The sequence below is a fragment of the Megalops cyprinoides genome, chromosome 20 (assembly GCF_013368585.1).
Source record: "Megalops cyprinoides isolate fMegCyp1 chromosome 20, fMegCyp1.pri, whole genome shotgun sequence".
NCBI classification, from domain to species: Eukaryota; Metazoa; Chordata; class Actinopteri; order Elopiformes; family Megalopidae; genus Megalops; species Megalops cyprinoides.
In genome coordinates this window covers 4,690,716-4,717,625 of record NC_050602.1, presented here as the reverse complement: position 1 = coordinate 4,717,625, position 26,910 = coordinate 4,690,716, and the positions used below count along the sequence as shown (strand labels likewise).

Below are 26,910 nucleotides of genomic sequence, written 5' to 3'. Positions count from 1 at the left end.
AGAGCCTACTATATACGATAAATGTCTGAATTGACTTTTTAAAAAAAACAATTTAAAACTTAAGCCATTGATGGGGCATTGGAAAACTTTGAAGCTTGAAATGTCAAACATATAAACCTCTTATGCACTGACAAACTTACATAGATGATTGTGGATTTGAAAACGTAGAAGCTTGATATATCGGATCTGTACTTTCTGCAGACAGCACCCTGCACATCTAACCTCGCCCAACATCTGCGTGCCTAAATTAAAGTCCTAAATTAACAAACGAAGTGCACAGGGACCCCAGCGTTGCGGTGGCTCACCCATACAGCAGCAGCAGGGCGATGAGAGCAGGGAGGTTGGTGGGCGACGTGTAGCACTTCTTATCGAAGCCCATGAAGATCCCCACGACCATGGCTGTGCTGATAGAGTAGTTCAGCTGAAGGGACAGAGAGGGAGAGGAACATGTAAGCAACAGCGTCAGAAGCAGGGAACACAGGTCCGGCAAGCAAGGAGTGGAGGGGGTACAGGGTGAGGGGCGCTGACCATATCCCAGAAGAAGTTGGTGACCCAATAGACCAGGGGGCTGACGCCGCTGACGAACTGCAAATGCTTGGCCTTTGTGACCCTCTCCTGGATCAGGTAGAGCACAAAGCTGGCGGGGATGAAGGACATGGCGAAGATCACGCAGATAGCCACCACTGCGTCCACCGACGTGGTCAGCCTGGGGGACGGGGAAGAGAGAGGTGCATTTTGTAAAAGTATTCGGATGCATGAACATGTTCACTGACGTGGTCAGGGACATGACCATCAAAAGACTCATAAAGGACTTTCTCACTTTTGAAGCAAATCTGAAGCCCCAGAATATATGTATTAACTAATTATGAGGTAAACTGCAGATAATGAGTTGGAGAAAGTGCAGCCATGAGATTTAATGAAATATGCATGGACAGACAGCAGAGGGAAACAACCACCAATTGGAAGTTATATACTTACTGCATAATCATAGAGTAGAGTCTATCACTCTATTCTACTCTCAGTACCCAAACTCATTACTGCAAGATAAATAGAATACTATAAAAATCAGTCTGAAATGTTTTTCTTCCATGTTTTTGCAGCTGTCGTTTATGGTTATACTTCCATTAAATGTATAACTGACTGAGCTATGATTTTTTTTTTAAATCTGGTCCTGCTAAAGATACGTGAAGACATTCTGTACAGCGTATGATTTCCTGCAATAGAAATGGGTAGACTGCACTCCCAGAAATTGACGTTAAAGAATGGAAATAACAGTAATATTGTTGGCTATTGTGATCTAAAATACAACATCCTTTTTCCATATGAAATTTAGATTCACAACTGGGGGTGACACTTGTTTTGTGTTCTGACAGCAGACATTGTAAAAATAAGTGTAGTCAAACACCTGTCATATGCAGTGAAATGATAGTGACAGAAGATTGACTTATCATTTTAAACCGAGAAATGAACTCAGCAAAATATTTAAGTTTGTAGTTTCCACAAAAATCACAGAAAATAAGAAAGCGTAGTTATGACATGATGCCAATGTTAGTGTTTCCAAACCAAAGTCTGGAATGATTTTAGGCCCATAAAGGTGTGCTCTAAGGAAATGTGGAGGGTTTGCACACTCACACGGTGACCTCCGAGAGCTGCTCCTTGGTCAGGTTGAGGGGGTGGTTGATGGCGGTGATGCCGTACGCGGCCGGGTCAGCGTGGGCCGGCAGGTTGGCCCTGAGGATTGCGTTGTTGGCCACGTTCAGGAAGGACACCATGGCGTGCCAGCCCTTGTTGTTGTACCACACCTGAAAGGGAGAGGTGGGGTGCGGAGAGTGCAATAGGTCACTTCCTGTATGGGTCATTTCCTATGTCAGGTTGATGGCCACACAGACATGCAAAAATGTAAACTGGTCCAGAGAACCGAAACTCAATAAGTAGCTATAAGGTACATGATCACACTTAATCCTATGGCCTTATTTAAACTGTCAGAAAATAATACATATCTAGCAGGCAGGTAGTAAATATACAACACTTTGCTTTTGTATCATTTGCCTAAACAGTACTTCAGTTTAAAAGTAATGCTAAAACATAACATGAATTCAGAACACATCTTTTTTCAAAAGAACAAAAACCTTTTTCATTATATGATTAATATCTCAGTCCTTACATGTTTACCTGCTGCGTCTCTATTTAGTAGTCTTCTAAGCAAATCAAATATAATACCCAGTATTGCATTAGGTGTTTTTTATCAGGCCAAGCAGGCCCTTAAAATAGAAGGTGACAATGAGCATTAGCGCTTACCTTGACATTATATTCACTTTCCATGTATTTCAAAAACGTTCCTATTTCCCTGAGAGCAAGCTTAGAATAACTACCCTGGAAAAAGAAGAGAGGATTGTAATGTTTATGGACCAAAAAAAATAAAAAAGGAAGAACGTGTGGCTATGTGATAGGGATCCAAGATGTTATTACTGAAATTAATTAATAATGCACTAGAGTAAGTTCACTGTAAGGACATAAGAGACACCATTAGTCTTCCACACTAGTACACACTGGTAATGCACATAGACCACATGGTTGCTGATCATGGAAAAAAAAGAAAGTGTTCCATGAAGTGTTGTTTCTTGTAAGTGGTTTCACTGAGACTAACCAACAATAACTATCTCCGTATACCTACTGCATGGCATTTAAATATGTGTTCATACATTAAACTTATCGCCAGATTTAAGGGAACTGGCGTAGCTATTATCTGAAAAGTGATTGCTAGTTGGCCTTACATGATAACCTTACATGAACTCCACTGAAAATACATGCAAAGTCAGCTATATATGTGTGCTCTCATGGAATCTTTCTGGTCTGCCTTTGTGAAGTGACACCCAATAGAATGTTCCAGGCAATCCCTGTAACAGAATGGTGTTGGACACATACCCCTGTGACATTCAACATGCGTCCCAGCTGGGTGAGGACATCCTGGATGGTTTTAGGGTCCACGTCGAGGACTGGAAGCTGCCCTCCAACAGAGATACCCCCATACCTGGAAAAGACACGGGTATTCAATGCAAATGTCTCAAGGAAAATCAATTTGAAGAACACTGTCAATAAATGGCCGCTAGAGGGCAGCTATACATAGATTGAAGGGGAACTCCCACATGCATAATTTCTACCTCTTTATGTTAATTATATGAAATTGAACTCTAAAATGTATTTTTAGTTACAATACATGCAGTGCATATATTCTAATTAAGTTACTCACACAATTGATCATGCAGTATTTATTGATAACCATTACACAGCAGCACAAATCATACCAAAAAAGGAAAAATGTACCTTTGTTCATTCACCCAGTACTTGCTCTTTAAGCTGGAAAAAAAAAAAAAATTACAATGTGAGATAAAAAGCTTAAACAATAAACATTATCATCCATTTTATAATAAATTAGCTGAAAGCACACAATTGTAGGATGATGTTAACTAAATGGGAGTAAGTGTTTCAGTTTCAAATTCAGGTCTAGATTCAATTTGTTTTTTTAAATTAATTAATTGAATTATTCATTGAATTGTGTGTCATAGAGATAGCGTGTCTGATGATTAATCTGAAATACATGTGCATGAATGCTTGTTTACGCCACGACTTGTAGGAGGGGCCACTGCTGGAAAGGGGCAGGGCTTAGGGTGGACTTACCTGGTCCTGATGAGACTGGGGTAGGTTTTGACCAAGTAATCTGATATGTTCCGGCCGCTAAGGTCCAAAATCACATCCCCTGTGGGCTGAATCCTCTGCAGAACACACATACACACCAAAAACACTTACAACAGTCATGTTCTGCACAGTTACAGCAAGAGTTTTTAAATATCTTTGGGGTAAATTATTAAATAAATAAAATTCCAGTCACGTGGAAGAGTGCCGGCCATTTCTTACGATGTCATAGGTCATAGATCTTACTTGTACCATACACTCAAACAATCTCAAATTCCTTCTTCAACCTACAATCACTACAAAGCCATCTGGCTATAAATGTCCACTAGGGAGACATACACACACACATTCACATAAAGCAACCTCCCCCGGCACAGCATAGAAAGCCATTGCAGTTATCTACTGCAGTACATTTAACCCCAACATCCAAACTAAAATGGAAACCAATAACAGTAACAACTGTGTAAACCACATATGCAGGTCTAGCAGCAGGCAGAGTTAACCAGGAAACAGTACAAGGCTGGACAGACAAACAAACACTCAGTTGGACAGACAGATGGTCAGAGAGACAGAGAGGCAGTGGTAGGACAGACAGCTGGAAGGAAAGGAAGACAGTGATGGAAGGACAGACCTATGGAAGGAAGACAGGCAGACAGAAACAGTCACAGAGAGAGACAGACAGAGGTGGACAGTCAGACAGACAGGCTGTTTGGTGGACAGACAGGTGAACAGACAGATGAATGAATGAATGGGCAAGCGCATGGACAGACAGAAGCGAGTGGACAGACAGGCAGGCAGGCTAGGACGGGGGCCAGGGTGCTAACCTGCGGTGGGGGCAGGCCTCCGGCTCCCAGGGGGCAGACGGGGAGCATGGTCAGCCTCTTCTCTGTGCTACACTGGCACCTGGGAGACGGGCTCTGAGGGGTCCACTCAGGACTCAAAAGGATGTTCTGCACCACACGGGGCACAGGTGGCACCCCCCAGTCCGTGGTGATGTTGTGGCAGGGGAGGTTCCTGTGGCGACCACAGGACAACCACAATGTCAGTCACACCCTAGTGGATTGCGGGATAGCCTCTCATTCTAACAAAGTGTTTAGGTGCACTGGCTGGCTGCAGACGCTGCTCAGATTTATTGTCCTCAGTGACAAAGTATTTCACGAAAACAGTTTAGAAACCCATGACAAAAACAAATGCATATAACAGGTATCAAAATATGAATGTTTTGTGGACCCAGGGTTAAGATCTGATGGTAACATTATGACAGAGACAAGTGCATTCCAAAATGTTAAAAGTAAAACACAGCTAGGCTCTCGAGGATAATATTCAAGAAGTATACAGCTAAAAACACAGAGTAAATATCGAACCTGTTTATGACTCAAGGGTCCTGTGTTCTTTCTGAAAATACTAGTGCTATTTAGAGATGCATGCCTGTTACCCCACCCCTCACACGTTCCCCCGACACCACTCACTCCAGAGGCTGATCCAGCATACATCGTGTTCCAAACCCAGGCCTGTTCAGAAGAACATCTGCGAAATGGTTCATATCCTCATGGGACGGTCGCTCATTGCTGAAAGCCATTGTGGAAAAAAAACCAAAACAAACTTCAGACATAAAAAAATATTTAGACATTACAGAGAAAATTGCAGACACATAGAGGGAGAATTTGCAATTGAAACAATGCTTATTACAACTACTTTTTAAACAGGCCCTGCAATTCTGCCTCTTACCAATGGCACAAACACACGAGGGACTCTCAAGCCATCGGAGGCTAGGCCCCAGGACTCATTTAAGCTGCCTAAAACCCCAGCCAAACGCCACAGGGGCCAAATCCCTCCTATGTGGGACCTGCACCGTGCTGTCAGCTTCCCTCACCTGAAGAAGGTGAACTGCTGGCCATACATCCAGGGGCTGAGGGTGAGGCTGGGGTACTCGCCGAAGGGCGGCACGATCAGGGTGAAGAACAGGGCCACCAGGACAAACATGGCCGGCAGGACGATCTAGGGGTACACAGTGGGACTGTTGAGAGGGGGCTTTGATCCCAGCGGAGATGTAGGAGGAGACGGGATACTGCTCATTACAACACTGCCAGCTCTTCAGGGAGAGGAGTAATACAAGACCAGCATGACCGTTCAGATGTCGGCAGGTAATTGCTGTTCACCTTCCTTGATCAGAATTGTCCTGCATTTTTTCTTGGCTTGGTGAATGAATCTTCTTATATTTTTGCTTAGTACATTTTTATGCTGGATACTTACTAGAGCATCTTGGATTAAATGCATTGTTTGGGATACAAGAACCCCTTTGTGGACCCCTGTAAACATGGTACATTGGCTATTTTTTTCACTGATTTATCTAATGTAGCTTACATTTTTATGTATAATCACTTTATGCTGGACACCTACTGGAGTAGCTTAGGTTAAATGATTTGCTCAGGGGTACAAAAGCAGTTCCCCAGGCCGGGATTCAAACTAACAGCACCGTGTTTGGAATCCCACATCGTTGACCACAACTTCGCTTCCGCTGCGTACCTGAGCAAGGAAGTCTTTGTGGCTGCGTGTGGCATGGTGAAACCTCTTGATCAGCAGGGCGAAGAACTGCTTGAAGACCAGGCTCGTGCCCTTCACCTGTCTGGACCCTCTCCCAGCGCCGCTGTCTAAGCCCGCGGGGTTCCCCTGACCATTGGCCTGCTTGATCCCGTTGCTCTCTGTGTGGCAGCCACAGAGAAACAGGCACACTTCAAGATACAGCAAGGAACTGAAGGCCCATAAAAGCAGCAAAGCTGCTGAGCCAATCAAACCTCAGCGATATACGCCACTAAAGTCGTGCAAGAAAGATCTGGCCAGCCTGCAGTACCAAGTTGAACCACTGGGCGGAGGAAGGCAAACAAGTGAGAATGCAGAAGTCTCAAGATATCTTTGGATCGGGAGAGGCACAAGCCAGAATAAGAGGAAAGCACATGGTATCCAGGCTCTGGATATTATGGTAGAATAACTTCGCTTACATGGCAAATGCATGTCATTAGTCATTTTTAAAGGTAATTCACATGTGCATCTTAACTGACTGAACTGTAATTGTACTCTACTGTAATGGGACTCTACTGTAACCCTTCCATTAGGGTTTGAAATCATGTTAAGGAAATTCCTTCAGAATAACACTTTATTTGTCTCTCAGAAACTGACAGCTGCAAACCTATGTCCTCATTCTAATATTACATTTGTTTACCATAATTCTTATGCTGTTATCTCTGCCCAGTCATTAAGCGGTATGATGTTGAGTGCTTCTACATTTACCATTTGGCTGAGAGTCTGTTGCTCTAATCAGTGCTCCACACCGCTGTCAGATATAGACATCGGTGCAGAAGGCAAAATGTTTCCATACAAAAAACAATTTAATGGAAATTGTCATAGTTATTGGATATGGCTTTTCCTATAGTTTCATAGTTCAAGGATGAGGCCTTTTGCTGGAAACTTTGAAAGCAGTTTTTTAAGGAGATTGGCTGAAACAATATGGCTGCCACACGCCAATCAAAACTAGTTTACCATTAACGTGTAAACGAGCAAATCTCATTCCCTTTTGGCTCAGTTAGCTGTTGGCCTAATCAATCTACCAGATTTCCTCGCAGCTATTTTTGCTATTATTATTATAAAACCTTAGGCATAGTAACATTCTGTTCCTCTTCACATGCAGGTACTTCAGTATTATCTGTGGTATTGTTCTCTCCTATCGAACAGTTATGAGCTCTCCTCTGTGTCAGCGTCCTCTGCTCTAAATGGTGGGGTTGACGAGACACAGCACAACTGACACAGACAGGCGCAGGTGAGTCAGAAGCAGCAGGGAGGGGACAGCGGGTCAGTCAGAAACAACAGAAAGGGGGAGAGCACGTTGCACAGGAAACACGGCAAACGTGGCAAGGTCAGGCATGGAGCAACATGCTAACCACAGGGGCAGCAGGTGTGTACATTGATGCTGTCCCATGCACCACGCAGCGCTGTCAGCATTGCAAAGCATAATACACAGAGGAGCGCAACACAAGGGAGATGAACACGAGAGAGCTTGAAACATCAAACGTATGACAACGGGATGAAAAAAAGCATATGAACGACGTACATGAGCTAAACAGTCAAAATTATGAGACACAGGCAGAAGTCTGTCTAAAAATCTGAGAAAGATTTACAAAAAAAGACAAGTTTGTGCACTGGGATTAAGACCCCTGAGCAGGAAAAAGGGGGAAACTTTGGGTGGGTGTCAGAGGGGGAGGTTGGTGCTCACCTATGATGGCGTTTCCATTCACTTCAGCCTCTCCTTCAGCTGTAACCTTCAGAAAGATCTGAGGAGACAGAGAGTTCCCTCATTTCCTCAGCTTTCAGAGGGGCCTAGACACACAGTCCTGTTCATGAAACCTACTCACTCTAAATACAGCTTTAGAAAAGAAAAGGACACACTGCTTTCTGGGCAGGCCTCCGGTGTTAGCCAAGCACAGCAAAGACCAGTGAAAAAGAATGAGGTGCATGTCACAGAAAGTAAATTCTGTAGTTACACAACAATAGTCTGTGAGAAGAGTACACTGAGTATTGGGATTCACTGCTGAACGTCCTCATCAAAATGAATGCATTTTTGGACTGATTCATTTTCACGCCCAGAGCTACACAAAAGGATTAGTTTAGTATCTTGCACATTCTCTACCTATTCAGGCCTTTGGGATTCTACTGCAGGAATTAAGGTATTTCTTAAAGTCTTGTGAAAGATTATAATGATGGCCCATGGTAGATCTGAAGCTGCAACCCAAAGATCAACAGACCACTGTTCTTTCTTTTGGGTAAAATTCTGCCTCTTTCATAAGTCATAGAACTTCAAGTGAAATACGGTAAAGCTCTGGAACTACAGGGCATGGAACAGAATCCCATTGGCTCTCCTGGGTAATGACGTCATAGTAGGCCTTGTCCCCATACCTCTTCCAGGGAGGTGTCCGAAACCCCAAAGCTGCTGAGGCCCAGGTCTCCCAGTGTCTCCTCCAGCTCCCTGAACAGGCTGGCATAGGCACGGAACTTGAAGTCCTTGTTGGGCAGCAGGTAGGTCACCTCCTGGCCAATCATCTCTAGGAGCCTGGCCTCTGGCACGTGGTGGTGGATCAAGTTGGTGATGTTCTCCAAATCGCCTAGAAAGGGGGGTGGGGAGTCAGTGAGCACCTCACCTTTGACCTCAATAGCTGACCCACACCATATACGGAATTGTGTCACTGCACAATGTTATGAGGCCTCAAAAGAACACTCCAAGATTGTTTCCAAAAACAATATTGAACAATATCAAACTGTTTACACTGGGCATGCTTTTGGGAGGGACCACATCTCAATGGTGCTGAATCCAGGTATCCAGGTAATCCACCTGCTCTAATCCAGGTATCCAGGAAATCCACCTGCTCTAAAAATTAAAAATACTGATGGCTTCATATGTGCATTTTTTAGCTACTCGTTCAATGCTGGAAGTAAAACCCTGGGAAAGCACTTAGTTGGCCGAGCCACTTATAAAACAGTGTATTGGGGTTGCCCAATTGAACGCTTTCCCTGGGGTTCACGGAAAATTCACTGTCAGTTCCAGAAAACTTTGAACATCTGTCAAACTCCAATAAGATACAGCTGCATGTCTGCTGATGACCTGTGTCCTTTCAGAGGCGTGGCCTATGACTGATGCATCAGAGGCCTTTCTCTGTCTTACCGTCTATGGCACGCTCCACAGGCTGGGGAGGGTTCAGGCTCTCCTCTTTGTGCCGGGTGCAAGTGGAGCAGTTACAGGAGCACTCTGACGCACAGTCACACTCATTCTGCAGGGGGACCCCAGAAACAAGAACATGGTCTTCAGAAAGACGTGTCCTCGAAAGGCTATGACACACCAACCCACAGGTGATAACAACATCACACAGTAGCTTGCGAAAAGGTGACTTATTGTATCTCAGTTTGAGCCAACAGAGAGGAGCCCATGATGTTCATCAAAAAAAAAAAATTTGTATGCCTATTTTTGTATGAAAATAGGCATACAAAATTAGCATGTAGCCCAAACTCTTTAAAGGGATCATGGGAGTCAAAGCGGATTGCCGGCTAAGTGCATCATTATATATAAAATGCCATTCATAATTTGGAAATAGAAGTGTGCTAATAAAGACTAATTTTGCAGGGGGTTGAAATGGCAAAAGGTGAATGGTGTGTTTAATGGCTATGGTGTTTTATTCATCCAATTCAAAAGCTATGTATCATAATGTGATGGGTCCGAGCTGGTAGTAGGGGGCGGGGCTATTCCCTCTCAGGTAACAGGTAAGAATGAGAGTCTCGTGAGAACACCTGGAGTTATCTTTTGTTCCCGTTTTCCTTCTGCTGGCGTGTCGGATGAACTCAGACTGACGGTATTTAAGACATTTTTCCTTTTTTGTGTTTCTTGTATAATGGTCAGACCAGAATCCTAATTTAATATCTGTTATTGTAACAGCTGTTATGACCTTGGTATTGATGTCTATGATTTAATGCCTGGGGAATAACAGCGCAGGGAACTTTCAGTTATTGCAGGGTTTTAATGCTCAGTTAGATGATTTGGATATTTATTGTAATTTTTTGTTATGTAGAATCTTACTGTGAACTCCAGAAAAAAGGTAACTTGAAGCCACTTCATACGATCTCTAGTCAGTATTATATTACAGCACATTCTAGGAATTTAACACATTGTGTGTATTTTAGCAGTGTGTCCTGTGACAGCGTAGCCTGCAGCACAAACAATAATAGTCCATATCATGCCTGGACCAACATCACACAGGTAGATTCTATGTAGTTATTCTAGCTTGTAGCGTATTCAGACGGGAGTTAGTGTATTTATTGTGTGGTCCTGTCGTAGAGAGCTTCTTAAACTAAGAGTTGGGCCTCTCATGTTAAACACCAGGGCTTGCCTACTAAGACGAGGTATTTAAACATATATATATATATATATATATATATATATAGATAGTTTTAAAATGATAGTTCTAGTAGCATGTCATATTGTGCAATGGACTTTAGGATTTACAGGTATCTTATGTGTGTTTTTAAGGGCATCCGATAGTAGCATGATTATCCTGCTCTTAGGAAAGGTGGAATCTAAGGCTGCTGAGGTATGTAAAGATTATTGGTGTACTAGTTTATTGTGTGTGTGTGTTTTCTTTTTTTGCCTTTGCCTACCCCATACTCAGGCATTGAGTTGGCCCCGTTGTGGAGGGTTTCAGTGACTTAAGTGGTTCTGATACTGCTGGGGTGTTGCTTCCCTCTATGGTTTGGAGTGGAGTGATCTGATATGTGCTGTGCTTATCTCTTCTAATTGGTGGTACATATGAGACCTTTTTTTTTTGGTAATTGGCCTTACTGTGTGGTGTGTGAACCTTATTATTGCGTGTAGTGTTGCACCACCCCAGAGCCTAGACTACTTTGAGTCGTTTTCATCTTAAGTTAAATCTGCCCTGATCTATGGGAGACCACCAGGTGTAATGGGTCCATCCTGCACCACCTCTGACTGCCTATGATTATCCTGTCAACCGTGCTTAGGATAATTTTGAATCTAAGTCATTTTATATAATAAAGATAGAACGTTATATTTTGTACCCCAGCCTCTGTGTCCTTCATTTGATTGAATACCCTGAGAGGGGAGTTAACCTTGTGAAGCCTTTGGGATCTCCCACCCTTCAAATTGGAGTGGCGTAGTTTGTTAGTTTGTAAAAGATAAGCTACAATTGTGTAGTGGCACAATAATACAACTGCCCTGCAGTTACACTGCATTTTGTTAATAGCTTACTGTGGCTCTGGTTACACAGGATTTAGAAGTGCTGATGATTTGGTATCTGCTTTCATCTAATCTTTTTGTATGTGTTTTATAAGTGTCTCTGGATATCTGCTAAATAACTAAAAGTAATGCAATCCACCAGTGGAAATATGCCCTTAAGCTGAGGCCTAGGATAGAAAACACAGGTAATGACACACTGAGGTGTGTGTGTGTGTGTGTGTCTGTAAGTATCGTTTTGTTTACTTTTGTCTCCACTCTTTAATTACCAAAGCCATGTTCACTTATACATGTTTGCATGGAGCCTTGACTGGTCAGCCTCTAACAGTATATGTACACACTCTTAATTAGCCCAGTCATTTGTTTAGTAATCTGTTTTTCAATGTAGAAATGTCGGATGCATCACAACTCAATGATTACGCTTTTCCACTAAAACAAAATGTACTTTACTTCAGTGCACACTTGGGAATTTGCAGGTGTGAAGGCAGTTGGATAATTTTTTTCATTTGGACTAGTTAAGCCTAGGGAATAGGCTGGAGCAAAACACAGCACATGCTATTCACAGCTGATCTAGGTCTGAGTTTGCAATTAGACACACAGAGGGATGCCTCAGAGCTAGCAGAGGTGATGTCTGCTGGGATGTGGTCCTGGAGGTCCTCTTTGCACTCTTAGTGCCCTCGGAGGTGGACAGAGAAGCAAAGCTCTTTTAGCCATGAGGATTAGCCATGTCATTAGTGATGGAAGAGCGAGTCTTCAAAAGGCAGAGCTGTAACAGGCTATCAAAGAACCTTGAGCTTTTATGACTGACTGAAATTTGGAATGAAAGCCACCTCAGATGTCGCTAATTTTCCTCAAAGCAACATTTAACATATTGAAGCCAAACTACTTGTTCTTTTTCCCAGTAGTGTTTGCAAACTTTCAGACAGGTCAGTGTAAGGCATTGCAGCATCTGTCTCATGAATGTTTTTACTGCTGAGGGCACAGTGTTTTGATTGGTTCAGGCCAGTCTGTGATTGACAGAATACATTTGACCCGCCCACTGTGAATCAGGTGGGTTGGTCCCTGGATGGAATGAAAGCCTGCCCTGGAGCAGGGTGTACCCCAGTAGAGCAGCCCTGGTGCAGAGCTACTTTTCGAAAGGGACTCAGGGGGCAGGGAGGGGACACGCTGGGGGGTGTGCCAGAGGACGATCAGACGGGTCACCTCCTTCCTCTGGCGCGGCCGCAACTCCCTCATGCGGCGCACGAGCGTCAGGTAGAAGCCGGCGCCGAAGCAGGTCTTCAGGAAGAGGGGCGAGCCGCAGCAGTGCAGCCGGCCTTTGGAGATGATGGCCACGCGGTCGCCCAGGAGGTCGGCCTCGTCCATGTGGTGCGTGGAGAGGATGACTGTCCGGCCTAAAGGAGAGAGGAAGGAGGGAGACAGAGGGCTGAGGTCTCAGCATTACCCAACCCTGAGGGGTTGTAACAATATAGGCTTTGTCATCCCCTTAGGGACACTTTCACCATAATGCATGTAAACATACAATGTGGTACAAATGCAAACCACAAGATACAGTGGTGCAATACACAGCAGAGGGCAAATAGATCAAATACTCCCACAATGTTTCATGTACTTTTGCCACTGGCCCAGAAAGTTTAAGGAGGTAACTGTTGTGTGTTTTTTTTCCATTACAAATAGAATGCTGCAGGTCTGATGTCCTGAAAGCATGTCCTCTCCAGCTTTGACCGCCAAAAGACTGCTGGACATGCTGGACTGTCTATGTCCTGTCATAGTTTGATTTTACCCTTATAAAACTGCAGTGTGCCTAAAGCAAATTTCTTCAATATTGTAACAATATTAATTGTGAAGTGATCAAGAGACAGATTTTTGGATTTAGGGTGCAAGAAAATGTTTTGCCTTTTCTTTCAATGCTCCACAGTCCCCAGCAGGTGGGGTTGAGCTCACCTGAGCGATATTTCAGCAGCAGGTCCCAGATCGAGCGCCTGGAATAGGGATCAACCCCAGAGGTAGGCTCGTCCAGGATGACCACTTTTGCGCCACCCACAAATGCCATGGCAACAGACAGCTTCCTCTGCATGCCCCCTGAACATTGAGAGTAGTAGGTTCAGAACAAGCTTGTCAAAATAAATTATATGACACCTCAGGCTGTTCTCTTAAAAGGACCTTCCCTGAAATCAGAGAACCAGTTTAACAGGTACAGCTAAAATGAGCTTGTATTCATTAATATCTGGAATTTATTCGGCTATGAACCCCAGGGAAAATGTTCAGTCAGACAAACCAAGCATTGAGTGCCCCTAATGTGGGTGATTTAACCTTCCTCACTTCCAACCTTTAAAACAAACAAAATCACAAAAGGGGATGAATCAAGCAGACCCACTATTGACATATTTACAAAAGTGCGTTTCTGATCTATTTTTAGGCCGCAGACAGACGGGGTGATTTGCCCGGCGGCGACCGGTAGAGGACTCACCCGACAAGTTCTGCGACTCCTCGCGCCTTTTGTGCGGCAGGCCCAGGTCCTCCAGCATGTCCTCAACCTCCTGCAGGGCTTCGGCCTGGGACCTCCCCTTCAGCAGGGAGTAGAACAGGATGTGCTCCTCCACGGTTAGGCTGCAGGGAGGAGGCTGATGTTAAAGTGTGCCGAGATTCGGGGAGAAAGTCGGTAAAGTCGAGAAAGTCATTAACCAAACGGTCTGGTTCAAAACAAGTAATGTCCCACGTGTGTAACCAGACCTCTGAGACTGTTGTTTTGCCTTCAGCTATCTTGATCCAATCAGCAAGTCAGAAAACTGATTTAGTTGAATCTATAGGGTGTACAGGTATACTGAGTGTGAAAATAAACTTATCGATCCATATGCAGATATGTGTTTACTCAGCAGCAGTAGCAGCGGCATCTATTGGCAGGAATACATCTCCAGGGCATCACAGCACACAACTTTAATATAGACTAATAAATTAAAACACAAAAAAAGACAAGCATCATTTCGCGATGGTGACCTCTAGTGGTGAAATATTATGACTGCATTAGCCGCTCACTCAGCAGATCAGTTTCTATTAGTGTGTACTTAGTCTATAAAAAATGGTAAAGCAGCACCTTGACTACACCATATGGCAATCACAAAATAATCCATCCATAATCATTCATCCACCCATTATCAAGAGATAAAGACTAAAACACCCCTATGAAAGTTTATGGTTATGATACCACTTGTGATTATGAGTGATCACAATTATCATTAGGCTTTTGCTTCTGAATGATGAAGATGATGATGGTGATGGTGATGATGATGACAACGATAATTACTAAGGTTATTATTAGCTCTCAGACCCTGTGGTGGGCTGGGCCAGTACTCACTGTTGGAACAGGATGTTGTGCTGGGGACACATGCCCAGAGACTGGCGGATGGAGTCCATCTCTGTCAGGATGTCCTTCCCATAGATGTGGGCAGTGCCTGAGGTGGGCGGGAACAGCCCTGTGAGGATGGACCTGGAAAGAGAGCATGGCATTGTGGGAACTCACTGACATAAACACCCAGCACTGTACACAGTGGTGGGATTGGCGAGTGTGTGAGTGGATGGGGGTGAGGGTGGGAGCGGTTGCGAGGGAGCGTGACGAACATGGTGGTGGTCTTTCCAGCTCCGTTGTGTCCCAGGAAAGAGGTGATCTGCCCCTCGTAGAAGGTGATGGTCAGGCCATCCACAGCCGGGCGGGAGCCACTCTTGAATATCTTCACCAGGTCCTTCACGGCCACACCTGGGGTCAGCCCTTCTGGCTCGGGTTCCAAGAGGAGGCCGCCTGGAGTTACACACACACATAAACACACTGTTAGTACAAAAATACTGACACTGACACACAGCGTCACATTTAGGGTCACACTCACACACATTCTGTCAGTGCTGGCCATGCTCACCATCCCATGTAGCAGATATAACAGTAAACAGACCTAAATAACAACACACAATACAAACAGAGGAACTTTAAATCCTTCGTCAAAAACATTGTAGAAGAGTGTAATTTTGACTGTAGCTTTGATTTCTTGTGTAATCGCTTGATTAATTTGGCTCTGTCTGTATGTGTGAGTGTGTATATTGGCATATTGCTGTATTGTTAATTTTTGTTTTCACTTTTTGTGCTCACTGTAAAGATGCTGTCTTGGACAGGGCTCCCTTGAAAAAAAGATTTTTTTTTTTTTTTTTTACCTCAAGAGTTAGTTAAATAAGAGTTAAATAAATATATGAACACATAAAACAGACCAAGATAGTGCCAAACACATTAAGGGAATAGAGGGAATAGAGAATGAGAAGATCAAGAACCAATAGGTAACAGCAGAGATATGGTTCAGACTGAACACACTACAGGAATAATCCTGTAGTATTAGGACCAACCCTGACAGAAGAAGATGTTTTCTAATAATGCACAGCTAGCAACTTCTGCATTTTTAAACACAGAATAAGGCCAGCAGCTGTGCTGCATTAAATCAGTGGACAGGAATGCTGCTTTTTCACAACGGACCGAGCGCTTTCAACACATATTAACTAACACAAAGAACAGAGTGAGCTAGAGCAGACGGAGCTAAAAGTGGCATTGCAAACACACTCAAGGACAGAAAGTTCCCAGGGTGCTTGGAGGCCAGTGGGCGGTGCACTCAGACAAATGCCACTGCTTCCTTCCAACGTTAATTTTCAACTTACATTTGGGAAAAAAAAAAACGTTATCTGAAATTCCACCTCTGTTCTCATTTGACAAACAAATTTGTAACAAGGGGCAGTGGTACTTGGACAATTCAGTGAGAAGCGCTTTTATTGTGCCATTTTGATGGCTAGATTCTTTTTTTTTTCCAGCCTTGGCTTACGTGCTGGCAGTCCTGTCTCTTCCTGGTTCTTAGTTCCTTCCTCCATCTTCTTCAGCTGCTCCTCCTTCTCCTTCTCCTTTTTCTCCCGCCTGTCCTGGTGCTTGCAAGCCTTCTTGTCCGACTCATTGGACTCCTTCGTCTCGGGCGTCTCTGGCGGCTTCATGCTCTGAGCATCCTCCTGCTTCTCTGGGTTTGTGGCATCTGGTTTTTCTGGGGCTTTGTGAAAAACAGACACATACTATAAGGCACAAAGGACATGGCCGATTCACCAGATAGCTGTCATATCCACTTAAACTTACAGCTTACTTATTTTACATACTTCACATTAGTGTGTGTGGTCATGAATAAAATCCAGGCTGATCTGTCATACTCTCCAGTGTATACTCCATCCACTTTCACAATCAGAGGCTTAATGAAGATACTCAGTTCTGAAGGCATCTCAGTTCAAGCACTTTGCATGCAACATCAGTGCCCCATGTGAGATTTGAACCCACAACCTTATAGTTATAAGAATGGACATTTCCAGAGTTCAGAAATAGTATAAAAGTATCAGTCTAATGTAAGTGCTGACCCGTACCAGCCGGTTGTGTTGCCGAGGGCTCCGGTCCACGCCAGTAAGAGGGCTGGAGGGGGAAGTAGAATGGTCGACCAATGCCGTATTGGCCTGTGGGGAGCATGGGAGAGAGAGGCAGTAAAGTGGTCAGACTGATAACATTCTTACAGCACATCATAAATATCAGTGTAAAATCCTGAGGTAACAGACTGCAGACAAGGCCTGCATGTTTTCATAGCTTGAGCTGTGGAGCCCTTTCAAGCACAGTGAGAGTGCATCTCTGGACACATTAAAACCCAGGGAGGGTGCTTGGTTGGATGCAACATTCGTCAGTGAGTCTTGTACTATATTACATACTTGTCAAACAATCAGTTCAATAAGTGTCCAATAAATTATTTCCTTGGGGTATATTTTCAACATATAGAAGTTCACAAATGTTCAGATGAATTTTAAGTTCCACTTACATTGCCTACATTACAACAACCAGAACAGCACTAGGTGCCCATGCAAAGATTCAAAATGGAATTATATGAAGGATTTTGAAGGTGTCCCACCTGGGAATACATTGTCGAGGTACCATGCAAGGACGGCGTAGAGGACGCTGTCTAATGCCATCATGCGAATGGACATGAAGAAGGAGTACTGGTCCCCCTCCAGGGGGCTGGTCCTGATGTTGTCCCACTGGAGTCCCAGGCCCTGCTCCTCATACCTTGACAGGTACTCCGTCCCAAAGCCAAAAGCCACCGGGGACAGCAGGCTCTGCAACAACAACAACAACAGGAAGTCATCACAGAGCACAATCCTAAAACTACTAAAAACACCTTGCACATGGGTGAGACACCCTTCCCCTTATCTCAGTCTGCATCAATTAGAAATCAGTCATTTTTTATAAACTTTTACAACTCAAACACTGTACTCGGAGGCCCATCTGCATAAATGGAACCATATCCCTTGGAGCTGTTTCCCTGGGGAAGGTGTAGGGTGACGTACTGCCGCGATCTTCATGTTCTTGGTGATGCGCTCCTGCCAAGCAAAGCAGAGGATGTGTGGCAGGTACAGAGTGAAGTAGATGATCCCACTGCAGGCAGCTGCCAGGTTGGCCTTGTTGAAAAACACACTCATCAGGAAGCACTGCATGATGGTTGCCACGGTGAATGTCATCAGGAACAGGAAGAGGATCATGGGATCACTGTAGTTCAGCACCTTCCCTGACTGAAAAGCAACCACAGAGAAATTAACTGTCATTAATTCACCGTGATTGATGTTTCCAGGTCAGGTGGATTTTGCTGTGTTTGGAGACTAGATCTGTGCGATTAATGTCCAGTTCATTTTCAGAAGACAGAAGCTGAAAAAACGGGGATATTCATTGTGATTAATGGAAATAATTATCTGTATGGGTATGTATCTGTAAGAAATAACACTTTGAAAAACTATGCTGGTGAAGACATCCGGTGTGAGTGTGTATCTTAAAAAAGTCCCATTAATATCCACAAGGGGTCACTTTGAGTGTTTGCAGTGTGTTGTTAGAGAATGTGAAAGTGTTCCTGTGAGGTATCAGAGTTATTGTATCACAGTGTGTATAACACATTGTTCTGTAATGAGATGGCAAAGTGTTTGTGAGACAGTGGAGTATTAGCATACCTTGATCAGTATCATTCACTCATTACAGTTTCTTAGCAGGGGTTCTAATCCAGAGCGATTTACATGGATTACATTTTTACGTGTTATCCAATTACAGGGCTGGGTAGTTACTGAGGCAATTTGGATTAAGTACATTCCCCAAGGGTATGACAGCAGTGCCCCATCAGGGGGGTCGAGCCAGCAACTTTTGGGTTATGAGCTCTTATGAGCTCTTACCACTACACCACACCACATACACGGATAGAACGGTAGAGTTTCAGTGTGTTCCTTCAAGACAACAGAGACTGTTGGTGGACCAACACAAGGCGGTAGATTTTCAGTGTCCTGATTGGACAGAAGTTACTGTTTGTGGGCTGTGATTGGACAACGGAGCATCAGTATGTTCCACTTAGTAGATATTGTTTGTGTTCTGCCATGAGACAAGTTTCAGTGTATTCTGATTGGAGACTAGATACTGTTTGTGTGCTGTGACTTTACAGTGGTGTTTCAGTTTATTCCAGCTGGACAGTAGACATTGTTCATGCACTGCGATTGGACACTGTAGTTTCAGTATACTGCAATTAGACAGTAGATATTGTTTGTGTGTCATAGTGGGAGAATGGAGTTTCAGTGTGTCCTGATAAAAACAGTAGACAATGTTTGTGTACCATAGTGAGACAGTGAAATTTCAGTGTGTCTCCGATGAGACATGAGAGACCCCCTGCAGCACCCCTCCGAGGCAGCCGTTTACCATGATGATGGTGGTGAGCAGCGCAGTGCTGGCAGTCATCATCAGGAAGCTGTCGATGAACCAGGTGTACCAGATGACGCCGTTGGCTACGCCCATAGCCTTCAGGGTCTCCTTCAGCCTCATCTCCTTCTCCAGCACGATGCTCTTCACCGTCATGGAGACCGAGTACACCCAGGCCAGCACCATGAAGATGGGGAAGCAGCGGTTCAGCGTGATCATAAAGCTGTGCTCGAGAGAGAGACACAGGAGGGCAGAGGTCAGGGGTCAAAGGCCAGCTACAGCTTTTAGAGAGAAATCTGTCCGGATACCACTGATCCGCTAACCCCTCCGTTCATCCTATTCAATGATTCCTCATTATTAGCCCTTTAGCCCATCCACGTATCATGTAGATCGGAAGATATGCACCGACTTGGTACAGATCCAATGTGGTGGAATGTGACCCAGATTCTCAGGCTGCATAAATTACTTTCATTCTCATGAGAAAAAACTTTTGATTCTCTAGATGTTGAATCTGACTGAGAGGATTTAAACATCTTATATCATTTGTTTACACAATTTTGACTTATAGTGCCAGAAGTCTTGTGATTCGATTTTGTTTAGATTTTCATGTTTCACTTTGTAAATATATTCATTTGCAAATAAAGAACAGCTTAGTCTGACAATTTTTATGGAAACAGTAGCCCATAGTGCTTAAAAATCTGAACTTGAGATCTGATTAAAAACTGAATCTTACATCAAAACCTCAGGGGAATTGCTGTTCTCTTCCCAAATGGGCTTGCCTCTGATTGCCTCAGACATGACATATAGAATAGCTGGACTTAACAGATGCCATTGTGGTCTTTGCACGGAGCAAAAAACAACCCAACATGCTTTATATGTGACTGAAAATCTACATCCCAAAACAGTCCTCACCAGGTTCGTGACTGTTAAATCTGTTGATTTGTTACAAAATTACCCTGTGTGCCCTATAGGTGGTTAGCTACTCAGCTGGCTGAGCCATATAAGGCTATGGAGCTAGGCTTTTATAGGGAAGTGCTGGCAGATTTATTTTCTGACTTTTAGCCCTGCAATGTGGTCTCAGAGTCCTCCCAGGGGCAGAGTGAGTCAGGGAGGGAGAAGTGAGAGAGGAGGGCAGAGACCAAAGCAGCTCAGAGCAGGGTCAGGTGATGAAAAAGAGGAACTGGCTTCAGATGAAACTGGCTTTGATCTGCTGGCACATACAGGCACATAAAGGCACATAACTGAGGTTTATGGACTATTTGTGTCTGTGTTTTCTGCTGAATAAAGTACAGATGAGTGGCGAAGGTCAACTCTCCCAATTTGAAATGTGGGTGCATTTGTTTAAGTCAGGGGTGTCCAAACCTCTCCTGGAGGGCCACTTGTCCTGCATGTTTTAGATCTCTCCCTGCTCCAACACAGCTGATTCAAATGATCAGTTTGTTATTCAGCAGCTTCAGGATTTCATAACGAGTTGATCATTTGAATCAGCTGTGTTGGAGCAGGGAGAGATCTAAAACATGCAGGACAAGTGGCCCTCCAGAAGAGGTTTGGACACCCCTGGTTTAAGTACATAATAATAATCATACTACATACTACTTTTTTAACCCCAATTATGTTCAATCGAGGTTGAAACTGATTGTACAGATACAGAACATGGAATTCATAGATTGAACAGTCTGTGTGACTGTAACATCCAGTGTATTGTTAAACATCCAGTTTAACATCCGTCCAAGTGACTGATTAAGATACCAACACAAAATCATTCAGACTCTTCTATTCAACTGACACCTAGTCCTAGAATGTACAAGCTGCCTTGTATATTGTCAGTATGGTAATAGATACAAATGGCGAGCACACGTCATTACTGAAGGATGATGTATGAGGTGCAGAGTCATTATTACAGATGGGTTCCCCATTAAAACACATTAGCAATATCTTTAATAAGACATTAGCAACATGTTTAAACCACATTAAAAACACATTAGCTGCATTAGCCTGGGTGTCACTCACAGGTCATCCACATAACAGGGGTAAGGCATCTGCTGCACGTATACGCCCATCGGCCAGTCCACGCCCGTCTGCGCCCTGATGAAGCCGTGCTCCACCATGTCCTGCAGGTAGGCGAAGCCTCCCCATATGTAGCGGTGGTCCTCCATGGGGTCAGCCCGGGGCCCGGGGTCCCAGTACCTGGGGAGGGACAGCAGGGTTACAGATGTGTGTGTGTGTGTGTGGGTGTGTGTGGGAGGGTGGTCATGAATGGTCCCCTTCAAACGGAAAGTGCCCAGTTCAGCCTATTTACACAGGATGAGTCTATTTGTAAAAGGGAGAGCGCTGCTTCCATTGTTTTTTCTGCCTCATCAGATTTGCCAACCTCAGTGAGACCAGTTTGACAGGCTGCCAATACAACACTGACATTATGATATTTCATATACAAGGATGACGTTGGAATGTTTTTGCTGAATTCAAAGCTTTGGTGATGGACACCGTGAACATCCACTGGGCCAGACCTTCAGGCAGCATGAGTTGACAGGTGGTCTAAAATGAGATCACGTCCAGCTGCATTCTTCTCATTTCAGTTTAGGAATCCACTTAAATACTGTTAAGGGCTTTCCATTCAAATCACCCTGCAGCCTTTCAAAACAGGGAACCAAGCCTGCTGCTGAACTTACTTCCTTCCCCCAGTGGTGAGGAACAAGGAAGAGGAAGCAGTTTGTGTATCCACAGACGTTCCTCTTACTGCCCTTGAGAGAACAAACACCTTCCACCTATGAGTGGATTATTACCTGCTAAGGAGATAAACACCTCAGACAAGCCACCCCCTCCTCCCTCCGCTCCCCTGCAATCCCATTATTCAAGACTAGAGTTTGACACAGTTCCCTCTCGCTGCATTTAAATTATCTCTGTCAATTGTTAATTCAGTTCAGTTGATTTGAGGGAACAGAGGAAAGATAATGAAGTGTGCATGGTAATGATGAGGTGAAGATGCTTTGATTAAGACTCAATGAACTGAGCATGGCTATTACAGTGACACCCACATAACAACAGACAAGTTATTAAAAAAAAAAACAACACAAAAACAACAAATTTTGTGAAATTGCCTTCCCACTCCCCTACCCTGGACCTCTCCTGATCATCTGTGAGCAGCGTTAGCCTGGCTCTAACACACCTGTCTTTGATCTTATTGGTGCGCTCCACAGCATCGATGTCCATGCGGATCTTGAACTTGACGTGAGTTGGCAGCTTGTTGGTCCAGGGATACATGTCCAGGAAGACGAGCCCGGCCCAGAACTTGTTCTCCTCCAACAGGTACAGGGCCTGATGGGTCATCTGCTCTTCATCCAAGAGGCCAACAAACTTGTCCAGGTTTACACACTGCGGAGAACACCAACCGTCACGTTAAAACACGCAACCAACCATTACATTAACAAAGCACGCTAGCGTGGCCGAGCGCTCTAACACACTGTATTAAATAAGTCACAGTGTTCATGGAGGCCAAGGCTCGAATCCCCCCCAGTGCCACTTTTCATCAATACACTTCAGTTAAGTTTTAGGGCGGCAGTGTAGTATAGTGGTTAAGGAGCATAACAGAAAGGTTGCCAAAAAGACTGCTGTACCCTTGGGCAGGGTACTTAACCCACAATCGCCTCAGTAAATATCCAGCAGTATAAATGGGTAACACTGTTAAAAAAAACTGTAACTGATGTAATTTGCTCTGGATAAGAGTGTCTGCTAAATGCCTGTAATGTAATGTAATGTAATGTAATGTAACCATTAAAACAACAGTCTGGAGTAGACATTTTGGAAATTAACTTCTAACCAGGATGTTTTGAGAACCTTTTGGATGCACTTTGAGAAGCTCATCTGGTTCAAGTAAATGCATCTATAGAAATGCAACAGGTGTAAACTGTAAGTTGCCCTGGACACAGGTGTAATTACAAATATAATAGGGATGGTATGATTCACTGATTCGCATTAAAGCTCACGATGCAATTGCTCCAATTAAAAAAGGGTGCACAGGATACAATTTGGGATGAACTCGGGATGCATTATTTCTAACATCTTTGCATCGGTAAAATCCTATTCATTTACATATAATTATTAGTAGAGGCCCTATGCCTTTATTATTTAGAAATGTGAACAATAAATTTATATTTAGATTGATTCCTTCTCTCTAATCTGTTTCTCAAGCGTGCTCTCTCATCTCCACTGCTGTCAGTGGCAAATTCTCATCAAGTCTCTCGGCCAAGTCTTGGGCAAATTGGAGGCGTGTCTGGGTGTGTCACAGATTATCATGGAGGAGGAAGAGCTATACGTTCCACCGAATTGCTACAAATTATATGTTTGGCGACACTTTGTTTTTTTTTTTTTTTTTATGCTATGTTACGTTACATGTTAATACCTGGTGCACGCTAGAGGATTTTCAGATCTTAACCGATTTTAAAAGCGTAACCGATTTTTAATATTTTAATTGTAACCCTACAGTCACACGGACGACACAGGAGGGAGACAAAGCGACCGGCTACCATTCATTTTCAATGAGAAGTGGCGATTTACAGCGACAAGAGACAAACGGCCGTTGCATAGCCAACTAGGCGGGACTAAAATTAGACTAGAGGTCTATTTTATGCAAATACTGGGCGATGCGACACGGCGACTACCAATGGGAGTGAAGGCAGCGTGACACACGTTGCTGAAACAAATGATGCAACATTTCGGTTAGTTCTGTAACCCAGTAATCACAAGCCAGAAACGCCCATAAGCGACAAGGGCTCCTGTGTCGTCCGTGTGACTGTAGGGTAAGAATGCACACACCAGACGATTCAGTCAAGACGCAGGACCACACACTTGGCGTTAAACGATTTCGTGGCGATTCCAGGGACTGGGGATCTCACAGAAACTCGCGATCAAACGTGACTTCAGAGCAAAACAAACATGGAGGCGGACCGTCGTCTTCAAGTTGTCGCACCTGTACGTGCTATGTTTTGCGCCGAAAAAAATAGGAGAAAAAAAGTCGAGTTGAGTTGGAAATAAAGTTTTATTGTTTATACTCAAACGGGGCTAGGGCAAGCTACTGCTACAAGCTAACGTTATTGTTATTTGTACACAGGTGGAGGGGAGAATGAAACATGTGATCATTAGAAATATAGTCATTTTATATTCTCTGACATTCCACTGCCATGGAGATGCCGTTTCATATTAATATTACTGTGCTCTGGGCTTGTACGAAGATTAACTCAATTGCTGGGTTGGTGGCGCTACCCGGTCAGCTCGACCTCTTTGGCTATTGCGGGTTTGTGGTCAATATTCCATCGCTGTTCCTTTCACGCTACAGGATTTCAAGCCGTAAATATTAAACATGTTGGTGATCAAGTCGGTTACATTAAGATTATGTCTGTAAACCCCTCACACTACAGGATAATTTGGGCAGTTAATTGGTTCAGACCAGCCTCGAGTCGGGAACCCCCCGCGATTGTCGGGAGGGGCGAATCGGTCCAATTATCCTCTAGTGTGGGGCCAGCATAAGCTTCTTTTAGTTTTCAGTTAGCATTTGTTATATATTTTAACGTTAAATCGCTGTTTACTCAAACCTAAAAATAGCTAGAATTTTTCCAATCTAGTGTTCTAATCGCACCGGTTTTTGCATACGCGCTAAACGGCACACCGGTGTGACCATAACGTAGGCGCGAAAGGGTTAAAGTTTAATTAGCCGCGACAAGCACTCTAACAATCCCACTGGGGTGATAAACAGCCATGATAAACATCAATCTCTTTGTGGAGATATGTAGTCGTGATAAAGACAAATCTGCTTATTGTCACGTCAGTTGAAGGATAATGGTGCTTCCAGGGTATTAAAAGTGCCTAAAGTGGCAAGAAAATAAAGCTTAAGAAATGTGTTAAACTGAATAATGTTTGCATGCTCTTTCTGTATCCAACTGCATATTTTCCCTGAGCTGAGTTTTATTTTCTTTTACTTACTGACCTATTTGTAAAAACTGCTTCAAGCTCCAATTGGACAGATATGTTCAGAGATAGTTGTCAGATAAACTACAGTCATGTGCCACTTAACGTCCATTCGGACAACGTCCGATCGCATATACGTCCCATAAGGTTTTAATAAAGTTTAAAAATCCTAATCGCAGAACAGGACGTAGCGGACATAACCGGACGTAGTGAATGCAACGCTTCCCACACGCAACACGTGTACGATGTATCTTATGTCTCATGGAAATAAAGCGATTGCGCAGCCAGGCGTACGGTACAGTACATAGTATACCGTATACTGTATATAGTATGGTGTTCGCACAACGTCCGAATCACTTAACGTCCTATTTCAGAGAACGTATCGTGGACGTGAAGCGACGCATGGTTGTACTCACAACAGCTTCGAAAATGGCACCAGGTGACCTTTAGACTCACTTTAAAGTTTCTTTTCTGGAGCTAGATTTAAGGTTACTAAAAACAGAGTTTTCATATTATTGGATACAATTATCTTAACTAGGGTACTCTTGCATGTCTGGTTTATGTGTAAGACTGCTACTATGTGCTGTTATCTTATTTTGTTGCGTTAGTCATGTCCCTTTTAATGATTATGAACAACAGATAACTGAAAGGTCTTGAGGACTGATTGGGTCAAAAAGAACGAATGAGACAAGAATGCCACAATATTTAAAATGTGTAGGTATAGGTTGTAAAGTTAAAGGTGTAGGAATGACCACTATTCTTAAAACAATAGGGCCAAAGTAAAGTAATGCCCTTTGCACACACTCACCTCCCCATACAGGTTGAACATGCGAATGAGCTGGTCAGTGAGGTTGAAGATGTTCCTCCAATCAAAGCTGGGCATGTCCTTTTCACGGTCCTCTTCCGGTCCATTGTAAAGGAAGTTTAGGATGTCCTTGGATGAGATTTCCATGTCCTCAAAGCGTCGGTCGATGAAATCCTTCACTGTGGGGTTTTTGATGGTCTCCTGGAAGGGAAGAATTTAAAGTTTGTTTTTGATCTGAAAGAACATACTGTACATTACTCCACGACAGGGAATTTAATAAACCAACTCAATCTCAAGTTTATTTTAAAAATATGTTCGGAAATCAAAAATATAGTGAAAATTACAGCTGCAAACGTATTTTGGTTATGTGGACTGTCCATCTCCCATATGTACTGACAATGTTGGTGAGTAGTGAACTACATGTAATTAAACTAGTAGTTTAACTACACTTTGCAGTAGCTTGCTGGTAGTTCAACTACATTCATATTTGCATAGTGATTCAAGTAGTTAAATTACTTTTTTTGCCATTTTTGTGTAGTTACTGAAACTGCAAACAATTTTGGGGCATAAAAAGGAAAGGAATGATTTTTTATTTTTATTTTACCATTGCTTCTGTACTGTAATTGAACCCCCTTTGATCAGCTCTGCCCCCTTTTTCTTTCATCCTGTTTTGCTTAGAACAGGTTTAGGTCTCAGGGGTATTCCAGGAAGCTGGATTGTCAGCTGTGAAAAATATTTTGCTATAGTTTTTAATGTTTTGAATCTGAATTTGTAAAAGTAAACTTGAATATACACTTTATGGACAAAAGTATTTTGCCACACCTGTTTTTCAGGGTTTGGGCTAGGCCCCTTATCTCCAGTGAAGGGCAATCTTACTGCTTCAGCATA

The 26,910-nt window shown here is 43.5% G+C and overlaps 1 protein-coding gene across 1 annotated transcript in view; it reads right to left on the bottom strand.

Annotated features, from left to right (window-relative positions):
• LOC118796042 (retinal-specific phospholipid-transporting ATPase ABCA4-like) overlaps window positions 1–26,910 on the bottom strand; it is a 51,244-nt gene that overhangs the window by 8,090 nt on the left and 16,244 nt on the right. Inside the window, exons 11-38 of the mRNA XM_036554872.1 lie at window positions 26,026–26,223; window positions 22,423–22,628; window positions 21,267–21,443; window positions 19,257–19,479; window positions 17,876–18,097; window positions 17,440–17,644; window positions 16,910–16,996; window positions 16,333–16,548; window positions 15,098–15,275; window positions 14,835–14,966; window positions 13,950–14,089; window positions 13,424–13,561; window positions 12,683–12,873; window positions 9,404–9,509; window positions 8,641–8,846; window positions 7,961–8,018; window positions 7,829–7,842; window positions 6,220–6,375; window positions 5,567–5,691; window positions 5,163–5,261; window positions 4,518–4,707; window positions 3,679–3,773; window positions 3,325–3,357; window positions 2,926–3,031; window positions 2,299–2,373; window positions 1,633–1,802; window positions 529–706; window positions 306–421 (exon numbers count right to left, since the gene is read on the bottom strand). Of these exons, the coding sequence (XP_036410765.1) occupies window positions 306–421; window positions 529–706; window positions 1,633–1,802; window positions 2,299–2,373; window positions 2,926–3,031; window positions 3,325–3,357; window positions 3,679–3,773; window positions 4,518–4,707; window positions 5,163–5,261; window positions 5,567–5,691; window positions 6,220–6,375; window positions 7,829–7,842; window positions 7,961–8,018; window positions 8,641–8,846; window positions 9,404–9,509; window positions 12,683–12,873; window positions 13,424–13,561; window positions 13,950–14,089; window positions 14,835–14,966; window positions 15,098–15,275; window positions 16,333–16,548; window positions 16,910–16,996; window positions 17,440–17,644; window positions 17,876–18,097; window positions 19,257–19,479; window positions 21,267–21,443; window positions 22,423–22,628; window positions 26,026–26,223 (4,040 nt within the window). The remainder of the gene's footprint in view (window positions 1–305; window positions 422–528; window positions 707–1,632; window positions 1,803–2,298; window positions 2,374–2,925; window positions 3,032–3,324; window positions 3,358–3,678; window positions 3,774–4,517; window positions 4,708–5,162; window positions 5,262–5,566; window positions 5,692–6,219; window positions 6,376–7,828; window positions 7,843–7,960; window positions 8,019–8,640; window positions 8,847–9,403; window positions 9,510–12,682; window positions 12,874–13,423; window positions 13,562–13,949; window positions 14,090–14,834; window positions 14,967–15,097; window positions 15,276–16,332; window positions 16,549–16,909; window positions 16,997–17,439; window positions 17,645–17,875; window positions 18,098–19,256; window positions 19,480–21,266; window positions 21,444–22,422; window positions 22,629–26,025; window positions 26,224–26,910) is intronic.